Source organism: Botrytis porri (genome assembly GCF_014898465.1).
Source record: "Botrytis porri strain MUCL 3234 chromosome Unknown BPOR_003, whole genome shotgun sequence".
NCBI lineage: Eukaryota > Fungi > Ascomycota > Leotiomycetes > Helotiales > Sclerotiniaceae > Botrytis > Botrytis porri.
Window position 1 is genome coordinate 1,813,896 of NW_024066077.1, and position 22,298 is coordinate 1,836,193.

The window sequence follows — 22,298 nt, forward strand, 5'->3', positions numbered from 1 at the left end:
ATTCGCTGTGAAGTGCACAAGATGCACAAACTAAATTTACTAAGTATGATTCGGAAAAGCGTGGATATATTTGTGTGGATGCTTGGGTTGTCTGAACAATGTGAGACCCTCTTTTTGATTTATTTGGAAAGTAAGAAAAGTATTACCCAAGTACCTAGATAAAGAGAATACTAATACTGGATCGTATTGTATGATTTCTCATATATTTAGATGGGGAGAAAAAACGAAGAAAGGGCAGATGGAACTAGAAAGGAGAAAGGGGGGTAGAATAACAAAAAGATTGTATGAACTTCCTACCGCTCTTTCATCAAGAACATGCTATTATTATCATTCATTGTTGCTGTTATCGTTATGCAAGTTCTTGCTGGCCGGCTGGTTGGCTGGTCGGCTTGCTTGCTTTCTTCTAAGGTCATTCAGTAGGTATTTCAGTCTCTCTCAATAGTCAGTCATGCTTCCTCTCTACACTACCATTCCCTAGTACTTCCGTACATGATTCTCCCGTACGATTCACCGACTGGGGTTGCAGCATGAGCAGGGATATCATTTAGGTATTGAAAGTCATTCAGTAAGGATGCATCGTATGTCACCGATATGAATATGATATAGGTAGGTATAAGTCGGGGCGTCTTCTTGGTCTTTCTTCTTGGTCTTTTGGGTACATACGAAGTACAGTGAATTGTACACCGAATCTTGTGCTACAACTCATTCATTTCAAGTAATATTCTCATAGGGCGAACATCAAACCACACTTATGATTGAAGAACGCCTGTTGGTGGCAAAAACAGGGTAACACATACTGCCCAGGTGAACCATGAAACCAAACTTTATTTATATAAAGTTTTCGATAACCCTATTGAGTATTACTTTTTTCCTCTTATGGTACAACAGAAATTACAGAATGAAGCTACCTACCCACGAAGTATACCTGGGTACCTTTCAAACCACACCTTCGAAGCTCCAGTCCACCAGTCTTCCAGCTATTCAGATTGCATGTTGCCTTTAGTTCAAGATAATAATGCTCCACTCTTGTTGTGTCTTTGCGGGTGTTTATCTCTCTACAGTATCCGTGAATCTTTGAGTCCCTCTCATATCTTCGGGTATTATCTACATTGACCCATCTTTCTTACAAGCTCTCAACCCTCTTTTCTCGAATCAAGTACGAACTGTATGTATAGAGACGGCTTGAATATGATATACTTGTTTCAAAGAAGAGCCCCAAAGAGATGAACGAGAGCTTCAGAGATCCTGCTGACTGCCACTTTTCAAAATTCGTAAGATCTTGTACCAAATTCCACGATTACGCTTACTGTGTCAGGCCAAGAACAACGAACACAGCCTTCAGCTCTTCTTTTTTCGAGTTCCTGGGACTTATTTTAAGTTTAAGGTAGCCATCTCCAAATCGTTTGCACTGACTGCACTGCACTGCTGCCGAACTGTACCTGACTTGAACGATTCGCATTCAAGGATTCTAGATCCCTAGATCCCTAGATCCCAATTGTCGTTGGCTTTTAACAAGGATAGTTTGGATGATTCTATGGTATTCATCTGTGAAGAGCAAACCTCCAGAATATACAATAAGATTGCCTGGGCATGTAGTTCCATTTCTGATTTGAAATCTCATAATATCCATGAAGTTGGACGAGCATATTAATAAGTTTTATTGGCATTATTCATCTCGAACATTAACGTTCTGGTGTGGAAATCTACTTTTTTTCCTCTCAAGGCCCGAGTTCTTCAGAATACAAGGTTCGGCAAATCCATCTAAGACAAGGAAGGGATTGGATTCTCCCGATTCGTTCGCAATGGCTTTTTGCTCCCAGGCCTGCCTGTTATTAGACCTGCTGAACAACCGTCGCCAGACAACAAGATGATTTAGATGGCGACTCCGATCCTTTATTTTACCTCCACTTCATAACCCATAAACGCCGCTTCAATTTGAATGCCCCAGGTAAATTCCTCTAGCCATACCCGGATGGCCTTGCCCAGAAAGGTTTCAAATGGAGAACATTTAGTGTTGGTGTTACCTGGACCATTTTCCGGGCACCTCGTTGGCATTTTTGAACTAACGTTACACTAAGAAACAGTGAAAGATGCACCATCGATGCATTTGTCAACTATTCACTAGACTCAATATTTCCGTCGGGTAATTCTGATAAGAGTATAGTTATATCTGTAAATGCGCGTGGCATAAATCGAGAGCGTTCCTGTATTTGTACCTACAGATGTAAATTCGCTACTCGAACTCTTTTTTTTTTCAAGCATGCAGGAATTACCCCTTCATTTACACTTTCCGTAGCGACGACAGTACTGGTTTCACAAAATTATAGGTAGGTCGGCATTAAGTTCGAATAATCAAGTGCCCACAAGGTCTTGTACTTCGGGACAAATATATTAAAATGTCAAATAATGCAGCAACATTTTCTCCATCTCGGCGTCACGTCACATCCCGAAAAGAATAATCAGTCCGAACTTCTCATCTGAGGATGAATGAGGGGTAGAATCTCGTCAGCCGTCTACTGTACTTGATCTTAGTGTCAAGATTTTCAATGCCCCCGGTCGAATTTATGATTTTCCAACCTTTCTTTACATTTGGCTGAGCCAACGATTCATCAGAGTTTCCATTTTCTCGTCTAAATCGGGGTTTCCTCATCACACTCACCCGAAACTACATTTGGGTCAACTATTCAAAACTTACGGTTGTATGACTTGATTTCATTCTCGACCTTCTAGAGCGAATGTTATTCCAATTCCTGATGAATCACCAATTAATGGATCAAAAACAATTCGCCAAAATCTCACACCGTCACCTCTTTGGGCAATATTCATCATCATACGTTCCCATATGCAAGAGAACATTCTTTTCGCGCTATGCAGTGTCACCCACACTATCTTCGTCAGCAGAATGCCCTACAGATGGCTGGGGGCTGGATAACCTAAAGTCACTCTCTGTTAGCTTTTGATACCTTATCAATCCGAACTTACGGTTACCCAACATCTCTTCTTCGGTTTTCTCATGCTTCAATGGCAAACCCTACGATAGTATGATATGATATAATCCGTCCGTTCATCAGTAACCATCTCTATATCCATCAGCTCCAGTCTCCAAAACTCAATTCTTCATTAGATCCCTGTCTCTCCTCCTCCTCCTCCTCCTCACTCATGTTCCCAAGCCTCGGCCCGTCATACCTTGTTCGATTTAGTAACCCTCGCGAAGACTAAAATCCCATTCTCTATGCAAGAGCGCGTGGAGAAAATGAATAGCTCGAGTGGTTTGGGTGGGAAAATGTACGTATCAAGATATCCGTACCACCGTCAAATAACTAGGCATATTTTATTTCCTTTTAAGGGTTCATCTTGCTAGGTTGTCACTACCAAAAGTGGGGTGAGATCAAATCTCGATTGGTGTTTGTCTTCTCTCACTGATCTAAAAGGTCCAATAACTACTTTTGTACTATGGTATTGGTGCTACAGAGGTTGTACAAGCTATGTTGGTGGATATTGTTCTGTAAATGGTTCTAATTTCGTTGCTTGGGAAATTTATACACATTTTATGAGAGCATGAAACATTGTCATGATTGTATATCATTTGAATTCAGTTCGATGATTTCTGGATTTCCGGAAAGGCAAGCCCGCGAAACCTTGCCTCAAGAGATATTAGATGATCCTTCGGGAAAAGAGGAGCTTGGAAAAGTGTTAAAGTATGGCTGACGTGCCTGCGTTCCTGAATATCCGTGGCTATTTCTGGTATGACAGTTGCAGATTATTACCTGAATTTATCTTCCCTTACAGTGAGTGTATGTTCGCTCGCCTCCAGATCTTCGCTTTCGTCTGGCCGGAAAACATGCCAAGTACATCTACAAGTTCACGAATGTAAATGTGGTTGCACGGAAGGATTGGAGGAATGAAACGAGAAGAGAGATGAGACGAAACCTTTTGGAAATGAAACGAAAGTAAGGATCGATCGATTTTTGTCTGTTTTGATGATTGCTCAGACGCTTTGGAAATCTCTCGAAATTTTGTAATCTTACCTCTTCCCTTAGTCGATTGAAATCCCGACTTTTCTTTTTCGTTTAGCTACCCACATACGAGCTATGTAGCGTTTTGTTTGACTGATCATAAATGGGTTGTGTTTTAAATTCTATCTTTTCTTTTTCCTAATCTTTGAAGATGTGGTGGGCTGAAATGGAGTCGATCATTGCCTCGGGTGTAACAATTTTGGAGCCGCTGGATAGCTGCATACAAAACATAAACAAGTAGGTACAAGTGACTACTGCACGTCACGTTTGATTTACACCACGTGCGACGGATACGTACTTTCTGTAAGTGACCAAGTTTTTCGAAGAAGAAGAAGAAGAAGAAGAAGAGAAGAAGAAGAGAAGAAAAGAAGGCAGGAAAACTGGAACTTGCAAAAAGTTATTCGTTTGATTGAGTTTTTGTTATTCGGTGGCGTGGAATTGTGGTAGCGGTAGGACCCTCTCACGATTTGTCAGTGGCATCCCCAGATATGTGAGAAATTGCGGGGTGAAGAATATATGGATTATCTCAGGTGGGAATTGCTGTAATGGTGCATGCTAACAGAAAAGTCCTACGGGAACACCAAGTGCCTCATTTCTCGTGGGATGTCAAGTGATAACTTTTCACATATATCAGATTACCTTCAGATGTGTTTGCGAGATTTGCTGTACCGGCTCCGATTGTTAGTATCATGATTTTTGGAGATAGGAGTCGTGAATGATGAGGGACGATGTGCGTATGTTTGTCAAAGACACCAGGTCAATCTGTTTGGTCTCGCATATATCGATGTTGGAGTAGATTTTATGGTCACGAGAAGAGGTGATCAAAAAGCTTTCAATTCCATGTCTTCCATGCCACCGCTCTTTCGTCCGTTGAAAGCAGTAGAGAAAAGTGTGAAGGAACGGAAAGATCATGACATTCGATATTTGTTAGTTCTGGATGAAGATATGGATGAAGGTGCAAAAGGCAACTCCTCTTTCTGCCTTAGTCTCTGCAAAATTATCCTACATTCCCTTCAATCCCATCCCAAGTAACATATGTACGTGGCCGTATAACAATACTCCTCATTCTTGTATGAGCAACCTAGTATTGAAGCAGGTGCCAAGATCGTTTGATGGATAACTTCAAGGTCTTTCGAATCTCCTATTTGAGTTATTGTTACCATCATCTCACTCATGCCAATGTTGCAACGGGATGGAATCCAATTCCGGATCTCCTTTTGAATGCCGGTTAGTCTTCAACTGCATCTTGTGTTCTATTGCACGTAGATTATTCAACATTAAACACGAGCTGCAGCGAAATCCAAATTCGTTGTCCGAATGTAGTATCTTCCAACCTCGAATCGAGTATAAATTCAGAGACACTTTTTATGTAAGCAATGATATCATAACTCGGGAGCACTCTCCCAGCAAGTTCAACATCATTAATAAACTTCGATAAAGAACTAATTCAGCTTCCTGAACAATTGGTTGAAATCACTCTTTGTGTTCTCGAATGGGAACGGGAAGGTTTATTAATGTCTCAGTCTTTTGATCGAATCTCTACAATTGATTGTTCCTGGTTCAATAGTGTCATTACAGAATCACAACGTCATGGACCTGAGACCATGCTCCTTAGTGCATACACCACTCATCAACTCTTCAACTCTAACAACTTCTTTCCTTTTGTTTGACAATTTTCATATCTCAACTTAATCCCATTTGTACATTAAATTAACTTGCCTGTGTAATTTGTATGCATTCTGTCTCAATCACTCGTCGTCAAATCTTCCGAAGTTCAGTCTTTCCTAGTTTCAAGACATATTCTACCACTAGAGTCAAAATGGCGAATGAAGGACGATCAGATAGCTTTGGAAAAGCTCATAAATCACTCAATGGTATGTCGAGATAGCTTCACTCACCATTCAGCAGGAAGAGATAGACACTAACCGGAGAGGTAAAATAGTATTCAACAAGCCTCTCGGTCAATTTGCGAAAGGAACTGGATTTTACAGAGATGGACAGTGTGATGTTGGTCCAGAGGATACGGGTAATCACTCGGTTGCTGGTATGTCACCCTTTTCTTTCCTTTGCTCCCTCTTTCATTCAAGAGATAAAACTAATGCATCCCAAAGCAACTTTAACAGACAGCTTCCTTGATTTCTCTGCGTCCCGTGGTAACAATCTTCGCGATGCCGGCTTGACTGGAGGAAAGAAATGGTGTCTATGTGCCAGTCGCTGGAAAGAAGCAATGGAAGCAGCCAAAAATTCCAAGGACGAGAATTTAGTACCTAAGGTGCATTTGCATGCTACTCACGAGAGAGCTTTGTAAGTTTCCTTATTCATGCTTGTCATCTCAATTTCGAAATCATCATGGCAGCGAAATCCCCATCCTCCCTTAAGATAATTTTGCTGGGTTTGATGTTGATGAGAACGGAAAATGCGGCGGCGGGAGATCGATTATCAAATCAGAAGCGAAGGATTAAAGGACTGCCAGAAGATAAACTAACAAAAAACAGGGATGCAATTTCACTAGAGGATCTGAAGAAATATGCCGCGGAGCCAGAAGCAGCTAACGCTAGCACGGTACCCCAGAGTCGAAAGGGAAATAATCTGCCAGGGGGTGTTCCAACAAAGGAGAGGACAGAGCTTGCGGGGACTGATGAAATGACTGGGAGTCGGCAGAGGGGCAACTATTAAGCTGAGGATACATATGAGAGATCATATGAGATTAATGGGAAGAAAAATTTGGCAGTTGGAGGATCATTGCTTTTGCGGGACTGGCTCGAATTCACGAGATGATGCGATGCGCCATTGCCGTTGAATCTCTAAGACGGTGAAATTCTGTCTCATGTCGGGAAAACATGCTCCATCTACTAGTGCTCAAGTTGAGCTAGGATTTAATGAGTATGATGATTCTCATGATTGCCTACAAGTAATTGTTTCATAATGTACCATAAAAGTTGTAAATTGTGTAACATGGCATCTGAACTGATATTCGATGTGTAAGCTGCCAGTGAAGTTTGTGGACAAACAGTCAACGTTTCTGATGATAAATTGAAGTCATCCTACAATATCGGATGAAAAGTGAACTTACTATTGATTGACATGGAGATTTTTGCTTCGTTGACTCGCGATGGAATGGAATTAGTCTTCCACTCCCGTGAATAGTTTGGGTGGATTACAACTCTCCTTTAGAGCGAAATTGACTCTAAAATTGAGTGTTCGGATGATATCATTTCGAAGCATCCATTGCGAATCTCAATACTGACAATTAGATCATCACCCCGCCAGACAAGAGAGAAGATATCGATGAATGTCATCCAATGCAAACTACTCTATATTCATCAATGTATGCGATAAACCAACGCCACTCAGTGTTCCGACAGGAAATCTGACCTCCAGTCTCCTAATCACTGGACACCACTCCCATCCTCTACTTCTCGACAAGTACACTCGCCTAAATGTGAATCCTAACAATCGCAGATCATCAGCAAAAAAAACAGAGGAACAGAAGATTGAAGTTTTCATTTCTTGATATATACCGTGATTACTTTTGTCCGCTACTGAGTTCTAGGAACTGAGAGGAGAGAGAGAGAGAGAGAGAGAGAATGATATCAATTTAGAAAACTCCATGTCTATGACTTTGTGTGCAAGTCTGAGTGTGAGTGACAAAGGAGCTGAATAGTATGATGAATGCCACCCCCGCAATCTGGATTTCTTAGTGCTGGAGGGCATTGCTCCACACATCCTACATTATCATCGCCGTTTGGACGCCGTGCTAAATCCTCAAAGACTATGACATTAAGACTCAAGTATTCTAGTCACTGGACCCTATTTTCTCATTTGGCTCTTTGCATCAGTAGATATTGGGTACTTTTTTATTTTGTGAATGTCTTCTCATATATAAGACGATTCTGCAATATATGTGAATAAGCGCGTAAACAACACAAGTGTATTTTCGTGATTCACATCTCCTATATCGGGTATCTGAATGTGTCTTTGGAACTCAAACAGTTCTCTGAATAACAAGATAAAGTAGCAGCTACATAAACGCAGCTTCTGGGGCTTATATAGTCTGCTCTCCACCCCGTCAAGAACATCAAATTTATCTGGTATGCTCTACTAATTTGCACAAACACTTCCCAATACTTCAAATGCCTGATACAATCAACAACTATCGCACTCAAATTCCACAGACAGCAAATTTCCAATCCCATCAAGACACCGCACAAGATTCCAACATGCTCCAACCCGAAGATTGGGAAGAATTTGAAGAGGATGCGGGAGTAAATAACCCCTTCCACGACGTCTACGAAGAAGATACTCACCCACACCCTCGCCAATCCCCAGCTAGCGGTCCTCCTTCAAGAAACCCTAGTACCAACAGCTCCAACTACTCCACAAAGTCTCGCAACCAACATGCAAACGCCAGTTCCACAACAGCAGCCACCTTCTCTCATTACCCCACAAACCACATACTCCCCCCAGCTTCCCCCTCCCCCTCTTACAAATCTCGCGATCCAATCTTCAACACCAATTCAGCTTCTTCCTCCGTTACAAATTCAACAAACCGCATCATCCGCCTCCCTTCTCGTGGCGTTGCCCACTTCAACCCCGCCACGAACAACAACTGGCTTCCAATCCTGCAATCCTTTCTCTCTTACACCTTCACCAATCCTGATATTCTCGAGGAAGCCCTCGAAACGCCTAAGAATGGCGTCACGTGTGTCGGAAAAAGTATGCGAATCTGTTTGGACGGCAATGAAGGACTTACAAAATTAGGCGAGATGGCTATTAGATTGGTAATGAGGGAACAGTTTTACTTGTTTAGTATTCCTGAAGGTATGTCTTCTCTTGTTTGATTTCATCGTGTTATCTTCGACAACATATCGACAGCCATGAATATACTAAGTCGACTTCTCTAAACAGTAAAAGCCTCTCAAATACTAAACCGTATCCTCTCCCGCGTCTCCCTCTCTGCTTACCCGACTATAGCATCATGTATTCGTCCTCAGCCCAGCTCCCCAGTATCTTTCCGCAATATCATAGAACTCGTCAAAGAGGACACCCGAGAAGACAGTACCCGTGTTATCGGCAGAGCAGTCAAGGCGGTGATTGGGGCTGTATATTTAGATGGTGGGATTGAGAGTGTGAAGAAGATAATGGAGAACTTGCAGATGGGAATTAAATTGCCACCGGGAAGTAGGAGATGAAATGGAAACGGGCAGAGATGATGTGCAGATGCTTGAATCATGCGGTGGATGATATTAGTAGCTTCTGATATTTCTTATGTGGTAGTCAATCGACAGAATTTCAATTGTCTGTGTCCAAATCAATGCAAATTCCTTGTAGTCCAATGTTCATGGGTGCAAATCTTTCACGCGATCATATTGTCGCCAGAATTACCAATTTTATGGACCTTCTAATTCTAAAAGACATAGTGCTGCGACTGTCTCATTTTTATCTTATATTGTTCTGAGAAGTGTTGATGTTGTATCATGTTATATTAGCTGTAAATTTGGTAAATCTGATCTGAAAATGGCTAGCTTAGCTGTATGCCAATAGTATCTCTTTTTCTCAAAGGAATCAACAAGAATCTACATCAAGGACATGTTCAAGGATCAGCATCCCTTACCGATTGTTTAGCAGGCTATACTCCTCTGAGCACGCTCGCAGGATTACCGTTACAGTGCCACGCTTATGGATCATTTACATAAGCAGGCTGGTAACAACCACAACATTTACGATGACTAAGCAATGCTGCCTAAAACCTCAATAACTCACGAATTTCAATTGACACTATCTATCTGATGATGCTGAAGGAGGAGCAGTGCTTAGTTATGAAGAAGAATTGCTATATTGAATATCACGCGGTTATGAGAACATAGACATCCCCATTTCTAAAACTCACTCGACCAATGGGCCACGCGTAGGCGTTCAGCGAGACAGGAGGCCTCCCGGACCAACACGACAAATATTTAAACAATCTCATTTTCACCCATAGTTGAATGGTAGATCTTCAGATGGTTTCTTAGGTATTTGGTCAACGTTTATACATCACTCTAAACGAGAAGTGTAAACCTTTAAAATGCCACAGGACCGATTAGCAAATACTTGACACTTGTCGATATCTTCAGGCCACCGATTGGAACCCAGAATATTGTCCAGTAAATTCTCAGGGACGATTCGAACGACGAATGATTAACTTACGTCACAAGTGAATGAAAAGAGATGATACGACTGCAACATTAGCCCCTTTACACAACTTCCTAAAAGGTATGAGCAAGAAGCGAATGCAAAGTCATACAGTCTATCTTGATTTTGATTTGCAAAGAAGTAAACTTTATTGATTGGTATCAGCCTCTACACGACCACTTGCTATCTAATTGACACTGACTTCATCTTCAACAACCCAAAAGCACTTGAGCTGTGCACGGACCATTTTAAACACCCTCATAAGGGTTTGAATAAACGTCAAACGACCTTTCAAGGGACTTACAGACTCGAGGAATATAACTCGGTGGTTTCTCGCTTTTCCAAGGAGTGTACCGGTACGGGTTTAGCGGGTAGGGTCGAGGAAATCTTCCTGCATGTGCCGCAGGGGACATCTCGCCAATCAGCTTCTAGCATAATTTTCGACTCAGCACCCATAAAAGCTGGAACACCCTCCTCATCTTGCCCACTTTCTCTTACACTCCTTCACCTACTTCAACTTCATCAAAATTGATCTCACAATCATCAGCAAATTGATTCCACACACCCCGGACATTCAAACAATCCTTGAGGAATATTAACACGTGAGTAACACTTGGTACCCTCGCTCGGCTTGATCATCGCTTGATGATTCCCTCTAGGTTCGTCAGACTACCAGCACGGTCAACGCAAGCCATCAACAGCTCATCACCTTCAAGTGATTCATCAAACAAACCATCTTCAATCATCAAGCTGTCATCCCTAATCATCAACATAAAAACGACCTAGACTGTAAAATGGCAGGAAATACTTCTCCCAGCATCAAGAACTTACCGACGCATCATTACTTCGACTCTACTGTGTCACCATATGAAATAGAATGGAACGCCGTTCATAGAAAAGCAATGCCTATTTCGTCTGAATTCTCCAAAATGAATCCAAGGTCACCTGCTCCCAGACAGAAATTTGTCCATTTCGCTCCTAGAGCAGTTGGCGACGAATCCATCGAATTCAAGACAAATTCAAATGATAAAAGACACAAGAACAATGCCACCGCCATCAATGTTACTAAGGATTCGGGAAGGAAAAAGATTCCATCATCTTCGAAATCGTTCAAGGCAGGTTCTTCCTGCTATGACCTCAGCTCGACTCCAATTCAAGCATTCAATCGTCGCAAAACTCAGGATGAACCCATTGATCGACAGTACCAAGTGGAATTCGGGGCTCAAATTGACAGTGCTGTTCAAAACCATCAATTCAAGCTTATTGCAGCCAGTACTCAACCTCGATATCCTCCCCGTGTCCCAAGTCCTCCCATGAAGCGAGACCCACCACCCACACCTCGACCTACACGGTTACCTACACCGGATTTAGAGGAAGATTGCGATGATCATCTCCACTTCTGTGACTGTCTTGGGTGTTATGAAGCTGGAAGGCCCCGACGTGTTGTTGGGAGCGAAAGACAAGAAGCATCGGCGTATTCAAAAATGGAAAATCAATGTAAGATAACTGTGGGAACCAAGCCAGTCGCAACTGACCTAGGTAGATCAAGCAGCCACTGCCTACATACGCAATGCGAGACCAGCCAAAAGCCAGCAAAGACAGGACCTTACTTTCGTATTGACGGAAGATCTTCGTGTGAGCAATCTAATAAGGTTGGGATATCCTCGAAACGCTGTCACCATAGCTTTGGAAGCGTGCAGATACGATTTTGAAAAGGTAAGTGTCTGAACCACAAATTATCGTCCTCGCTGATTTTGGATAATAGGCGGTGACTTTCTTGAAATATAATTATTGAGCCCCCGTATCTGAATTTTGATTCCCTCTCTTATATCCAGTTCTTTAAAGCAGAAAAATGTTCCTGAATGGCGGATTTTCTTCGGAAAGGCCCGTACATGGTGTACTTCGTATGTTCAATTCCAATGTATATACGTGTTCAATATAAGTTCGATCTCCTAGCAGTTTTCAGTCGTTCTCGTAAGTAGTGGCTTGTGATTCATATGAGAGCTCGCTTTCGAGAGCAAGAAGTTTCCGCACAATAAAATCATATCCAAATATGCCAGGCGTATGAACGTAGGAAGCGACAAAGTGAAGCAGATAAAAGTATAGCTTTGGAGCGATATTTCGTGGATGATGACCCTTTTTATCCTCGTTTTCTTTGAGTGAGAGCTTGTTCCCTTCGGCATCGACTTCGAACTTGTCATCCCGTCTGCGGACAAACACAGGCAGCGAATTTTCATTTTCGTAAGGGTGGGAATGCGCCAAATAGGCAGTGCACCTTGCTCGACATCGACCTTTCAGATGATAGTGTTGTCCGTAATGCTATTCACTCGTCCGACCGGGTATTCGCTCATTATATCAGCCACCGAGAAAAACTTTCAAAGGAAAACAAGTCGTGTAAACTTTTCGTAGAAATATTGATGAGTTAACTTTTTAACATGTCGTTGAAGCTGACTTTCATCAAACAAATCGCGTTGTTCCAAATATGGTTAGATTATATGCATGGTTGGGCCCGTGCGTGCCCCGCCAAAAGTCTGAAGCTTCACCCCACCTTGTCGTCAACAAGCTTGACATCTCCCCTCCGACCTCGCTGATAAAATGCTATAAATTCTATCGTTGTACAAAACTGTTTTCAAGAATCAACCCGAGAATATATTTCGAATCATATCAATCAAATATTAATATGTCGGACCTTACTCCAGTTTACACCAAGGACGCTGCTTTCCGTAAGCCTCTTCTAATTCCTGTGGACATTAACTAAACTGAGAGCATTACCTCCTTTACACGTTAATCTAACAACCCTTTAGCAGCAGGACCTTACTCCCAAGCCATCAAGACTTCATCTACTATTTACTGCTCTGGACGTAAGCTTGCCCCCTATTCCAATTCCATTTCCTTGGCCATAATATCCTATGTCACCGGAAACATTCAATTGACCTTTCTCTTACAGAAATCCCATGCACACCCGAAGGCGAAATTCTCATCCTCGAGACCTCCAGCATCTCTGCCATGACCGAGCTTTGCATCAAGAACTTGTCTGCCGTTCTTAAGGAAGCTGGAAGCAGTATTGAGATGGTTGTTAAGGTCAATGTCTTCTTGACTACCATGGACAACTTTGCAGAAATGAACGGAGTCTATGAGAAGCTCTTCAAGCATAAGCCTGCAAGAAGTGAGTTGATCTGCCCCTTTAATTAAGAGAGAGAGAGGTGGATATTAAGGCTTAAATGACGTCTGAAGGATATGAATGAATGTGCTAACGATGTTGCTCTAGGTTGTGTTGCTGTATACCAATTGCCCAAGGGTGTTCCGGTCGAGATCGAATGTATTGCATTGGCTTAAATCTATATGTGATAAGAAGAGAGAAATACTTTTGAAGACCTTAAGAATGACGACGCCGATGAATCTCTTCTGTGATCTCATGTTGGAATTATGACACTATGATTATACCACGATTTAGCTAGTATAGGCCTTGCTACTATTGTCAGTGAATCTCTCGTCGGTCATAATTTTCAATAGTTTGAAATCTGGAGTCAGGAGATAATACTATCTTGAGTTTTATCATCAAGCACTACACCCATCCTACGTCTTTGGTATGCATCGTATGTGACGTTAGCCAAGCAACATTTCATCATATTTCTTGGGACTTCAACGCTTCAAATTATCAAGATTCTGATAGTTCAAACTGTCCCGAGAAATGGGACTATAACAAGATTTGCTTCCGCAAACTGTGACATTAAACACGAGTTCACCGTGGCACGAGTATTTGACATCGCAAGTGGTCCTAGATTTCATCTTGGCCCGTATACCCGAACAAATTGTGGTCCTAGGAGCTACAAGCATGATACTGCTCATTTGATGTCGGTCTGCTATATTGCTATGTTACCACTCCATAATGATCAAGTGTAGCGCCATACTGAACGCGTAAGATGTGATGATTTGAGAGCCTAAATCTCGTGTGATATTATAGAGAGTATGCTAGTCGATCACTTTATCCATGATTCCATAGAGTACCGAACTAGATATATAGAACAAAGCATTCAAGATGTGGAAAAATTCCCGATGATACACATAACCCAATGGTGTCTCCTTGTCTCGTACACTCACTCAAATTGAGCGACTATTAAACTATGAGGGTAATGGACAGTCTTGAACAAACTGAGTCATCAAAAATTCGGCAAATTCATCAACAGTGAGTAACCAATATGTACGAAGGTTTGTATAAGAGATAAATTAAAATGAAAAGCTGTACACACAGTTATAACACCAGATTATATAGTCTGCTTATTAATATTACTAAAAAGCTTTAGGATAATAGTAAAGTAGATCTAACACCTCATCTAGCTTAGCGCGAGTAGATCATCTCTATATGCCTTGCATATAGTAGTAGCTTGCAACTAAATCCCATTACTAAATCGATCACGCACGCAACAACGGTTAAATTTCTGGTCACTCAACATCACTTAGTATTGCTGACCTCTATGTACTGATATATGGCAAAATGTCGAAAAGGCACGGAAAGGTGTAAACTTGGAATAATCATCCTTCCTATGCCCTACATTGCCAGTCGCTATTAGAACCTCTCAATATGAATAACTTGATGATCATTTCTTGGTAGCTCCGGGTGTTCCGGGAAACAATATGCTTCTTGAAGACTTTGCGATATCAATGGAGTAATTCGAGTCGAATTAACAAAAAAATGCCAAACACAAGTTAACATGCAGAGGAACTAATAAAGTGGTTTTCATGTCCTTAGGGACATGCCCGGCTTAATGGTAGTCGAGTCTATTGAATTCATAGACATTTTACGCTTGCAAATATGATCTATTCAATTGATAAACAAGGCATGGCTCTAGTATTTATATCTGGATAATGGGGGGCGGGAATGGGTGATAAGCGAAACTCGGAAAGTCTTGTAACAACTTACGCAGCAGCTAGTCACCAAGTTTGACAGATTGCAATAATATTTATCCAACATTCAGACATCAAGGTATACATAGTGCCAAGACTGTAATAGTCTGGCTTTCAGATACTACTTACATAATAGCTAGGTCCCTATTGAGTACACTTAGATGCCCTAAAGGTTCACCAATCAGGATCCAGAAATTTTGAATCTCCTCGCTAAGTATTCCCCTGATTTTAAGTGACGGAGTCGAATGAACTGATATTCCGCTGTCAAACTTGTGAATAGTATGGGAATCCCCGCACCATGGATGAAAACCAGTCCTATCTATAGAACTCTAATTCTCCATCTCTGAGCTTGAGTAAATTTGATTGGACGTATTACTCATTTTGTGTATCTCTTCCTTTCTTAGAGCCGATTTGAGATCGGAAAATTTATCTACACTAGAACTTTCGGGTGTTTCGCAGATCTCGAGTAAGAGAACACGGTTAATTACTAATAGAGGAAATCTCAAGATGTTAAACGGGGTTCTAGATTCTTGTATAAAGTTCTTGGTCACAGTGCGATGCTTGTCTGGTGATCTATCTTTGAGTATACTCTGATGATATTATCAATATTGTAACAGCTCTATAATTCTTGTCGTCACACTTATAAGCATTCCTATGCACACACTTACTCGAATCTGAAATCTTGAATTTGCTAAGGAAACCATGACATCAACACCTGTCAACATCATCAACACAAGATTTCACGATTCCATCCATTTTCCACAGTCCATCCTGGAGCTCCAAATCCGAGGACTAGAAATCGACTCTGAATTCGAGTTGTAATATCAATACAAGCATTTCAATTTGAATTTTCATACTGAAATAGTAATCAGCCAATTGTGATCAGGTGTTGCAAACAAAAAGAAAGTCATGAGAAGTTACAATCTTGTGAAATAAACTTCAAATTCCCTCACAATTTTCTTCACCCATGACTTAAGCCTTATGAACACCCTTCTGGCTTCTGGGAATAATTTCTGCATGATATTAGATAAGCATTAACTCATATCACTATCTAATGAATCTAATCAATTGACTAAGTCGCCTACAGATAGTCAACTCAAGATCTCCAGCCACGATATCGATCCTACGGGTAATCCCCAGTTCCCTTTTATGTTCTACCCATCACTAGCCAACCGACTATACACCTAGCTCATACAATACACCCCACACTTGCTGCTTGCACATCCCCAAGACATCAGCATACGCTAACATACTAGTCACTCCATTCTAGATTCTGTTAGCCTCTGACCTTTCATCATATCCTGTCAAACACAACTCAATACTACGCTAGTAACTATTTTAACTTTCAAATACAAGCTTCCTCTAGTTTCTTCTCTGTTCGCACTATTATACTAGCTCTACATAACGTCAACATAGATCTCAGTCAAACAGACTATCCATAAGCTATTATAGTCCATATACAAACCATCAAAACAACACTCAGCAAACTCAAAAGCTCCAAGTTTTTAAAGTCCATACTACCGAGACGATATAGTGCGCACTAGCAGAATGATCACTTCACTAGTCCGAACCTTTCATCATCTTATGTTACCACCCCACAAAACATTCTACCATAATACTCCAGCCGGTCAACACTACTCCCCCTAACCTTCCCAAACTTCCCCCAAATAAATGACGCATATACATCTCAGCCCCGCAATCGCCCACCCTCACAGCACGATAACCCACAAACCCACATATCCACATATAAGGCCAACCTATCGTCCAACAACTCAAGTTCAACCTCAACCCCCCCGCCCAAACTCTCAATCTTCCCATCACCACCATCCTAGCGCATAACTCAAACTCAACATCCAAGACTTCAGATTTCTCCGCCCAGAAAATCAGAAAAGTCTACCATTAAACCAATCTATATCCCTAAGAGCATGAAAGCCAAACCTGAATTATATCACACAGTATACAATATACACCTATTCAAGCTAGCACTATCTCCTCGCCTCGCCTACCATAATCACGTCGCATCACGTCGCATCACATCGCTCGCTTCACAAGCGGTCGCGTATATCTATACTCTTGTTAAACGAACGAATCATACCTACACGATCTACACTGCTACACTACCTACTTTACCCGCTCGAATCGCCTACTCGCCTACCCACCTATCTTGATGAATTATACCCCCATCCATCCATCCCCATTCATCCATCCATCCGCCTACCCACCTACCTTAATACACCATACTCCCATTCATCCTTCACTAAGCCTCCCAAGAAATCATTCAATATCAAGCTTCCCTAGCCATAAGCCAATCTATATTTTGACATTATTACAATATCTTAGCGAACACAAAAGTCCTCTCTATCGAGACTCAACTTGTGACATCATTAATATCATTGCCTAGGATTTGGAGTCTGTACATTCAACGATGTGCAGAGATCAATTTACGGACTTCAAATCCTAGGCAATGATAAGATAGTGAGATTTTTTCTGTTCTTGGTTGTACTATGTTATGACATTAAAATGTCTCACACACCAAAATTATCACATAGCATAGCATCATAGAAACAAAAAGTAATTTTGATATGTAAAAGTCCGTTGATCTTTAAAATCTATTTACTGGCCCAGCACCATTTATCTGCCTACCAACCCCCTAACGCAAAAGATTTATGAATGCTTAACAGAGAAACCTAAAGGAAAAGAATGTATTTCAAGGATCTAAACTATCAGGAATAGTACTGCTACAGACAGTACTAGACTTGTTCATCTGCCTCGTGTGACCAATAGTTCATAATGATCCCCAACTGAAGCGGCTGCATGAAATAATGAAGTGAAAAAAGAAAGTATGATCAGAGGCCCATGAACACCGCCAGTCATTAACACATTATCCCCCGGCAATTTATTTCCCATCTCCAAACGCCAATGTGAACCAACGAATGAAAGACACGAATAAATTACCCCCATATAATGAATCGTATTTAATGTTTGACCTTCGAATCATTATCATGCTTGGTCAACTTGGGCATGATGTTGTCCCAAAGAAACTTGATGCCGCAATTATGCAAATATCAAACATGGTGTTCGCCATGTATTTATTTATGGAGGGGGGCCTCGATGCATTGCAATAAAAGGAATAGAATTGCAGTCGGGGGTAAATAGGGCTTTGAATAGCACAATTGGTCTTTGTTCAATGAAAAGGATTCTAAGACAACAAATGAATTCCGCTATTCTCAACAGTAATGCTATTGCGCAACCATTGACTCCCTCAAATTGCTTGGCGGTGGTTGTTTGTGACGTCGACCGAGTAGAGTTGCTCCATCGAGATTGAGTTCGAAAGCGCCATTCCTTGGTTTGATGTCTCGTTTTGCAGATGCGGTTACCTGAGCACTGTGCTGTCCATAACCTCTAGCCGGAGCTGCGGATTTTGGATTCAGTTTTGTATTTCGTAGGGCATCACCGACTTGAGCAACATCCGATTGCCCAGATTTGGGTGCCTTTGAAGGTACTCCATTCTCATCATAGTTCTCTTCGTCGCTCTCATCGAAATCTTCATCATCGATAGGGTTGAGGGGGTTCAGGGCGGCAGTTCCTCTATAACCTTGCTTGAAATTCTTCTTTCTTTTAGCTTCCTCTTCTTGTCTATGAACAGCATAACCGACGTCGAAGACTTCACGCAAGTTGACGGCACCAGGACTTCGGAAATCCATACGTCTGCCGGCTCCAGGGGACTCCAAGAGATCTGGATTGAAGGCTCGCAAGCCACCACCCAATTGGCGTTGGCGTTCCACGGCTGGAGTAGCCAATGGTGGAGCATCAAGTGCTGCGTATGTAGGTTCCTCGGAACCTTTGATCCAAGGATGTTGAAGGAATTGATCAATTGTATATCGTTTTTTGGGATCCACAGTTAATAAATGTGAGACAAGGTCTTGCGCTGGCTTGGAAATCTCATCCCACCATGGCGAAAGGAATGTGTATTGACCTCTTGCAACTTTTTCAGTCAAAACTTGAATACTTTCGTCGTAAAATGGTGGAAAACCGCAGAGCAAGGTATAAAGAACGCAACCCAATGCCCACATATCAACACTTTTGGAGTATCGTTCGTCCTTGACAATCTCTGGCGCTGTATATCCTACGGTACCACATGGTGTCATGGTTTGAGTATCCCACACGATTTTACTCAAACCAAAATCGGCAATCTTAATCCTTCCAATACCGCCGGATCCAACACCCTTGATGAATTCACCCTCGTCTTCCTTGTCTTCATCTTCAGCAGATTTTGGTCTCGGGTTCCTGGTTGGAATGAACGGTATTGGCTCGAATAAGATGTTTTCTGGTTTGATGTCCCTGAAGAGTGACGTCAGTATTCGTATCGTTGAATGAACGACGAACAAAATCGAAAGTGGGGGGTTGGGGAGTATCTTCACCTGTGGACGACACCTTTTTCTTCGTGAAGATAGTGTAACGCTTCTGCAACTTGTCTAATAACATGTCTTGATAAGTCCTCACTAAAATAAGTAAGGCGGACAATTTGATGGAATAATTCTCCGCCAGGTGCCAACTCTAAAACAAGATAATAATATTGTTTTGACTCGGAAAATTCGATGAGTTTTATGATATTAGGATGATCTAGACCACGCATAATGGAAACTTCTTTAAGAATATTTTGTCTCTAGAGATGATTGTATGATGTCAGCCATTATTGAACTATGATTTGAATGGAATGTTGATGACAGGAGAGAGTAAAAATAATTCCGCACCTCCACGCCCTTTGGTTGCTTCTTGTTGAAGTTCGGATGAAGATGAGCATCTGCCTACCGCACCACACATGTTGGCAAGGTTCCAAAAAAAGCACAGAGAGGATTGTAAGAAAGATCTCAAAAGGTACTTACCTGATTGGAGTTCATCTCATATTTTCGGACAACTTTGATTGCCACCTCTCCAGCTTGGCCTTCTAAGTCTCTGGCCTTGTAAACATTGCTGAATGCTCCATCACCCATCTTCTCGATAAGTGCCCATCTTTCAAGTCCAGGATATCTTGGTAAACGGCTGTTGTTCTCATTCGAGGCGGCCACCAGTCTTGCCAGTTCGTCCTGCCTCGTTGAGTTGGATTGTCCTGCCATCTGTTGTTGTCCTGCTGCATGTGCAGCTTGATTTGCAGCTTGAGCTCCTCTATTCCTATTATCTTCGTTTGCAACTGAATATGCGTCACCTCCAGGAACTTGATGTGCTTGATGGGCCACTGCGCTGGGATCTGATTTAGCGTGATGTTGAGGGACAGCTGGAGCGGCAGGTGCAGCCTTTTTGGTATCCTCGTTGCCCTTGGCACCTCCCTTGCCTAAATTTGTTATTAGCATATTGAATGTTGAGAAGAAAAAAAGTAGAAGGTGTAGTTGTCGTGGAAATTAGAAGAAGGGACGGGTGAGGTTTGAAAGTGTTGAAAAGGTTAAACAAGACATACCCCGATGAAGGGCATTTTTAATGGCCTGTGAGATGGAAGACATTTTAGTAAGTAAACAATTCGGATAATTTGATAAACACAATATCAAAATTGCGAGACTTCTGAAAGAGAAAGGGTGGAATCGGATTCAAATTCCTGTAACAAGTAAGGCAAGACAAGAGGGGGAAAAAGATATGAATGAATTTCAAGGATAAGCAAGGATCGGAAATTTTGAAAGCGTGATTGGTGATCAAAGCAAGGGAGTAGCCAAAAAGTGTAATTGCGATGGGAAAAAAACGAATATGGGCACTGGTGGGTAGTAGGTAGGACTTCTTGATTGAATATGGAAACGAAGGGTTGAATGTAGGTAGAATGTAGAATAATAGGTAAGATTGGGAACAAGGTAGTAGAGTAAAAGTATGTCAATATCAAACCGATGACTCTTTCTGGGATATTTGGAACTTTCTTTTTCGGTTGTATGAGGGATAAGGGGATGAGAGATGAGGGATGAGGGATGAGGGATGATAAATGATGGCTGACTAGGGTAATGTACTTGGTTTTATGTACTTATGACGATGAATTTGTCTTTTTTTCCCTTTGTTTTAGTGCTTTCCAATCAAATAAAATCCGTCCAGGGGGGGTCTGTGGGTGGTCTGATTGATTGGGTGGCTGATAAATAGAGTAACGAGTGTTAGGGATTTAGGGTTAAACAAAACCACAAAGTCAATATGCGATGGCATTCACATCAAATATATGAGTGATGACGCTGTTGAGTCGGCAGGTAGCACCTGGGTAGATTGGGGAGTGGCTCCCGGTAGACGGCTAGATGGCTGATGGCTGATGGCTGATGGCTGATGGCTGATGGCTGATGGCTGATGGACTGACAAGTTGCCCTGATCAGTGAATACCGGTAGATTGACTGAACACCAAGTAGGTGACTACACTACTACTACCCGTGGACCTCGATAGATAGGGACCTAGGTAGATAGATACAGCATTCATCTAGATGGGTGCCAGTACCTAGGTAGGTAGGTAGTCGAGTTGGGTACCTGAGTAGATGTCTACCCCCATTGGGTATGAATTTAGATGTTATTCGTATATAGATCTAGCCATCTCAATACGGAGCTGATCTCATTGCTATCCGTCGAAAGAAAAAGGTACCGATCATAGAAAGGTATTGTCCCGTCCGTCGAATTGGTGTTCGTATATGATTATTTATTTATTCGAATATCATCTACCATCTAGTAGATGTTTCAACCCTAGCACGTACTCCAAAATAATGATAATATCGCTCGGCACGGCCTAGTAGAGACGCCCCTCCGTCCCCCTCCTAAGCCCCTATCTAATATCTCCAGCTATCTATCGATTATGGTTAGCTCTTGAGTCTTGATTAATAGATTTCGGTGCAATTGACGTCATGTACATACGTCATTAAAAAGCCTTCTTGCTTCATGTCTCTTATCCCCCTCATGATTGTCATGGCAATCCCATCCTGTGTTTAATCTATTTCCCCAGTTCCACCTAAGCACTAGCTCCATATTTTCTCAACACCCCCCTCCTCGACGATTTATTGGTACGACATGGTACTCGTCCTGCTTACTCCACGACTTAGCGGGATCAAGTGACCATGGGTAAATACACCGGCTTTGCGTGGAGGGGTATTGGCTTGAAGATATATATAAATGCTGTAATAACTCACCAAAACCAAGCACTATAACACACAGCATAATGCAGAGTGCACAGCTACATGCACCCCACAAGCAACTTGC

The 22,298-nt window shown here is 41.9% G+C and overlaps 5 protein-coding genes across 5 annotated transcripts; 4 read left to right on the top strand and 1 right to left on the bottom strand.

The window, feature by feature from the left end:
• The first annotated feature begins 5,458 nt into the window (after nucleotides 1–5,458).
• On the top strand, nucleotides 5,459–6,968 carry EAF01_002599 (uncharacterized protein). The gene is made up of 4 exons (XM_038910852.1): nucleotides 5,459–5,890; nucleotides 5,959–6,060; nucleotides 6,128–6,320; nucleotides 6,512–6,968. The coding sequence occupies exons 1-4, from the start codon at nucleotides 5,749–5,751 to the stop codon at nucleotides 6,690–6,692; spliced, it is 618 nt and encodes a 205-aa protein (XP_038773774.1). The 5' UTR covers nucleotides 5,459–5,748; the 3' UTR covers nucleotides 6,693–6,968.
• Nucleotides 6,969–8,149: 1,181 nt separating this feature from the next.
• EAF01_002600 (uncharacterized protein) lies at nucleotides 8,150–9,208 on the top strand (the record flags this gene model as incomplete). Its single annotated transcript, XM_038910853.1, has 2 exons — nucleotides 8,150–8,837; nucleotides 8,925–9,208. The coding sequence occupies 2 exons, from the start codon at nucleotides 8,150–8,152 to the stop codon at nucleotides 9,206–9,208; spliced, it is 972 nt and encodes a 323-aa protein (XP_038773775.1).
• Nucleotides 9,209–9,843: 635 nt separating this feature from the next.
• On the top strand, nucleotides 9,844–12,580 carry EAF01_002601 (uncharacterized protein). The gene is made up of 3 exons (XM_038910854.1): nucleotides 9,844–11,687; nucleotides 11,734–11,906; nucleotides 11,956–12,580. The coding sequence occupies exons 1-3, from the start codon at nucleotides 10,985–10,987 to the stop codon at nucleotides 11,983–11,985; spliced, it is 906 nt and encodes a 301-aa protein (XP_038773776.1). The 5' UTR covers nucleotides 9,844–10,984; the 3' UTR covers nucleotides 11,986–12,580.
• A 290-nt stretch (nucleotides 12,581–12,870) lies between these two features.
• EAF01_002602 (uncharacterized protein) lies at nucleotides 12,871–13,894 on the top strand (the record flags this gene model as incomplete). The annotated part of the gene is made up of 4 exons (XM_038910855.1): nucleotides 12,871–12,913; nucleotides 12,995–13,051; nucleotides 13,138–13,356; nucleotides 13,459–13,894. 4 exons carry the CDS (start codon nucleotides 12,871–12,873, stop codon nucleotides 13,524–13,526), a joined length of 387 nt encoding a protein of 128 aa, XP_038773777.1. The 3' UTR covers nucleotides 13,527–13,894.
• A 4,440-nt stretch (nucleotides 13,895–18,334) lies between these two features.
• Nucleotides 18,335–20,593, bottom strand: EAF01_002603 (uncharacterized protein; the record flags this gene model as incomplete). Its single annotated transcript, XM_038910856.1, has 5 exons — nucleotides 18,335–19,436; nucleotides 19,517–19,761; nucleotides 19,850–19,903; nucleotides 19,982–20,427; nucleotides 20,551–20,593. 5 exons carry the CDS (start codon nucleotides 20,591–20,593, stop codon nucleotides 18,335–18,337), a joined length of 1,890 nt encoding a protein of 629 aa, XP_038773778.1.
• Nucleotides 20,594–22,298: the final 1,705 nt, after the last annotated feature.

Bases quoted from the DNA above. Each gene is read 5' to 3' on its own strand.
- EAF01_002599 (XM_038910852.1), top strand. From the start codon at position 5,749: ATGCATTCTGTCTCAATCACTCGTCGTCAAATCTTCCGAAGTTCAGTC. The intron at 5,891-5,958 runs GTATGTCGAGAT...GAGGTAAAATAG, and splicing joins AGCTCATAAATCACTCAATG to TATTCAACAAGCCTCTCGGT. The intron at 6,321-6,511 runs GTAAGTTTCCTT...AACAAAAAACAG, and splicing joins GCTACTCACGAGAGAGCTTT to GGATGCAATTTCACTAGAGG.
- EAF01_002601 (XM_038910854.1), top strand. From the start codon at position 10,985: ATGGCAGGAAATACTTCTCCCAGCATCAAGAACTTACCGACGCATCAT. The intron at 11,688-11,733 runs GTAAGATAACTG...TGACCTAGGTAG, and splicing joins TTCAAAAATGGAAAATCAAT to ATCAAGCAGCCACTGCCTAC. The intron at 11,907-11,955 runs GTAAGTGTCTGA...TTTGGATAATAG, and splicing joins GCAGATACGATTTTGAAAAG to GCGGTGACTTTCTTGAAATA.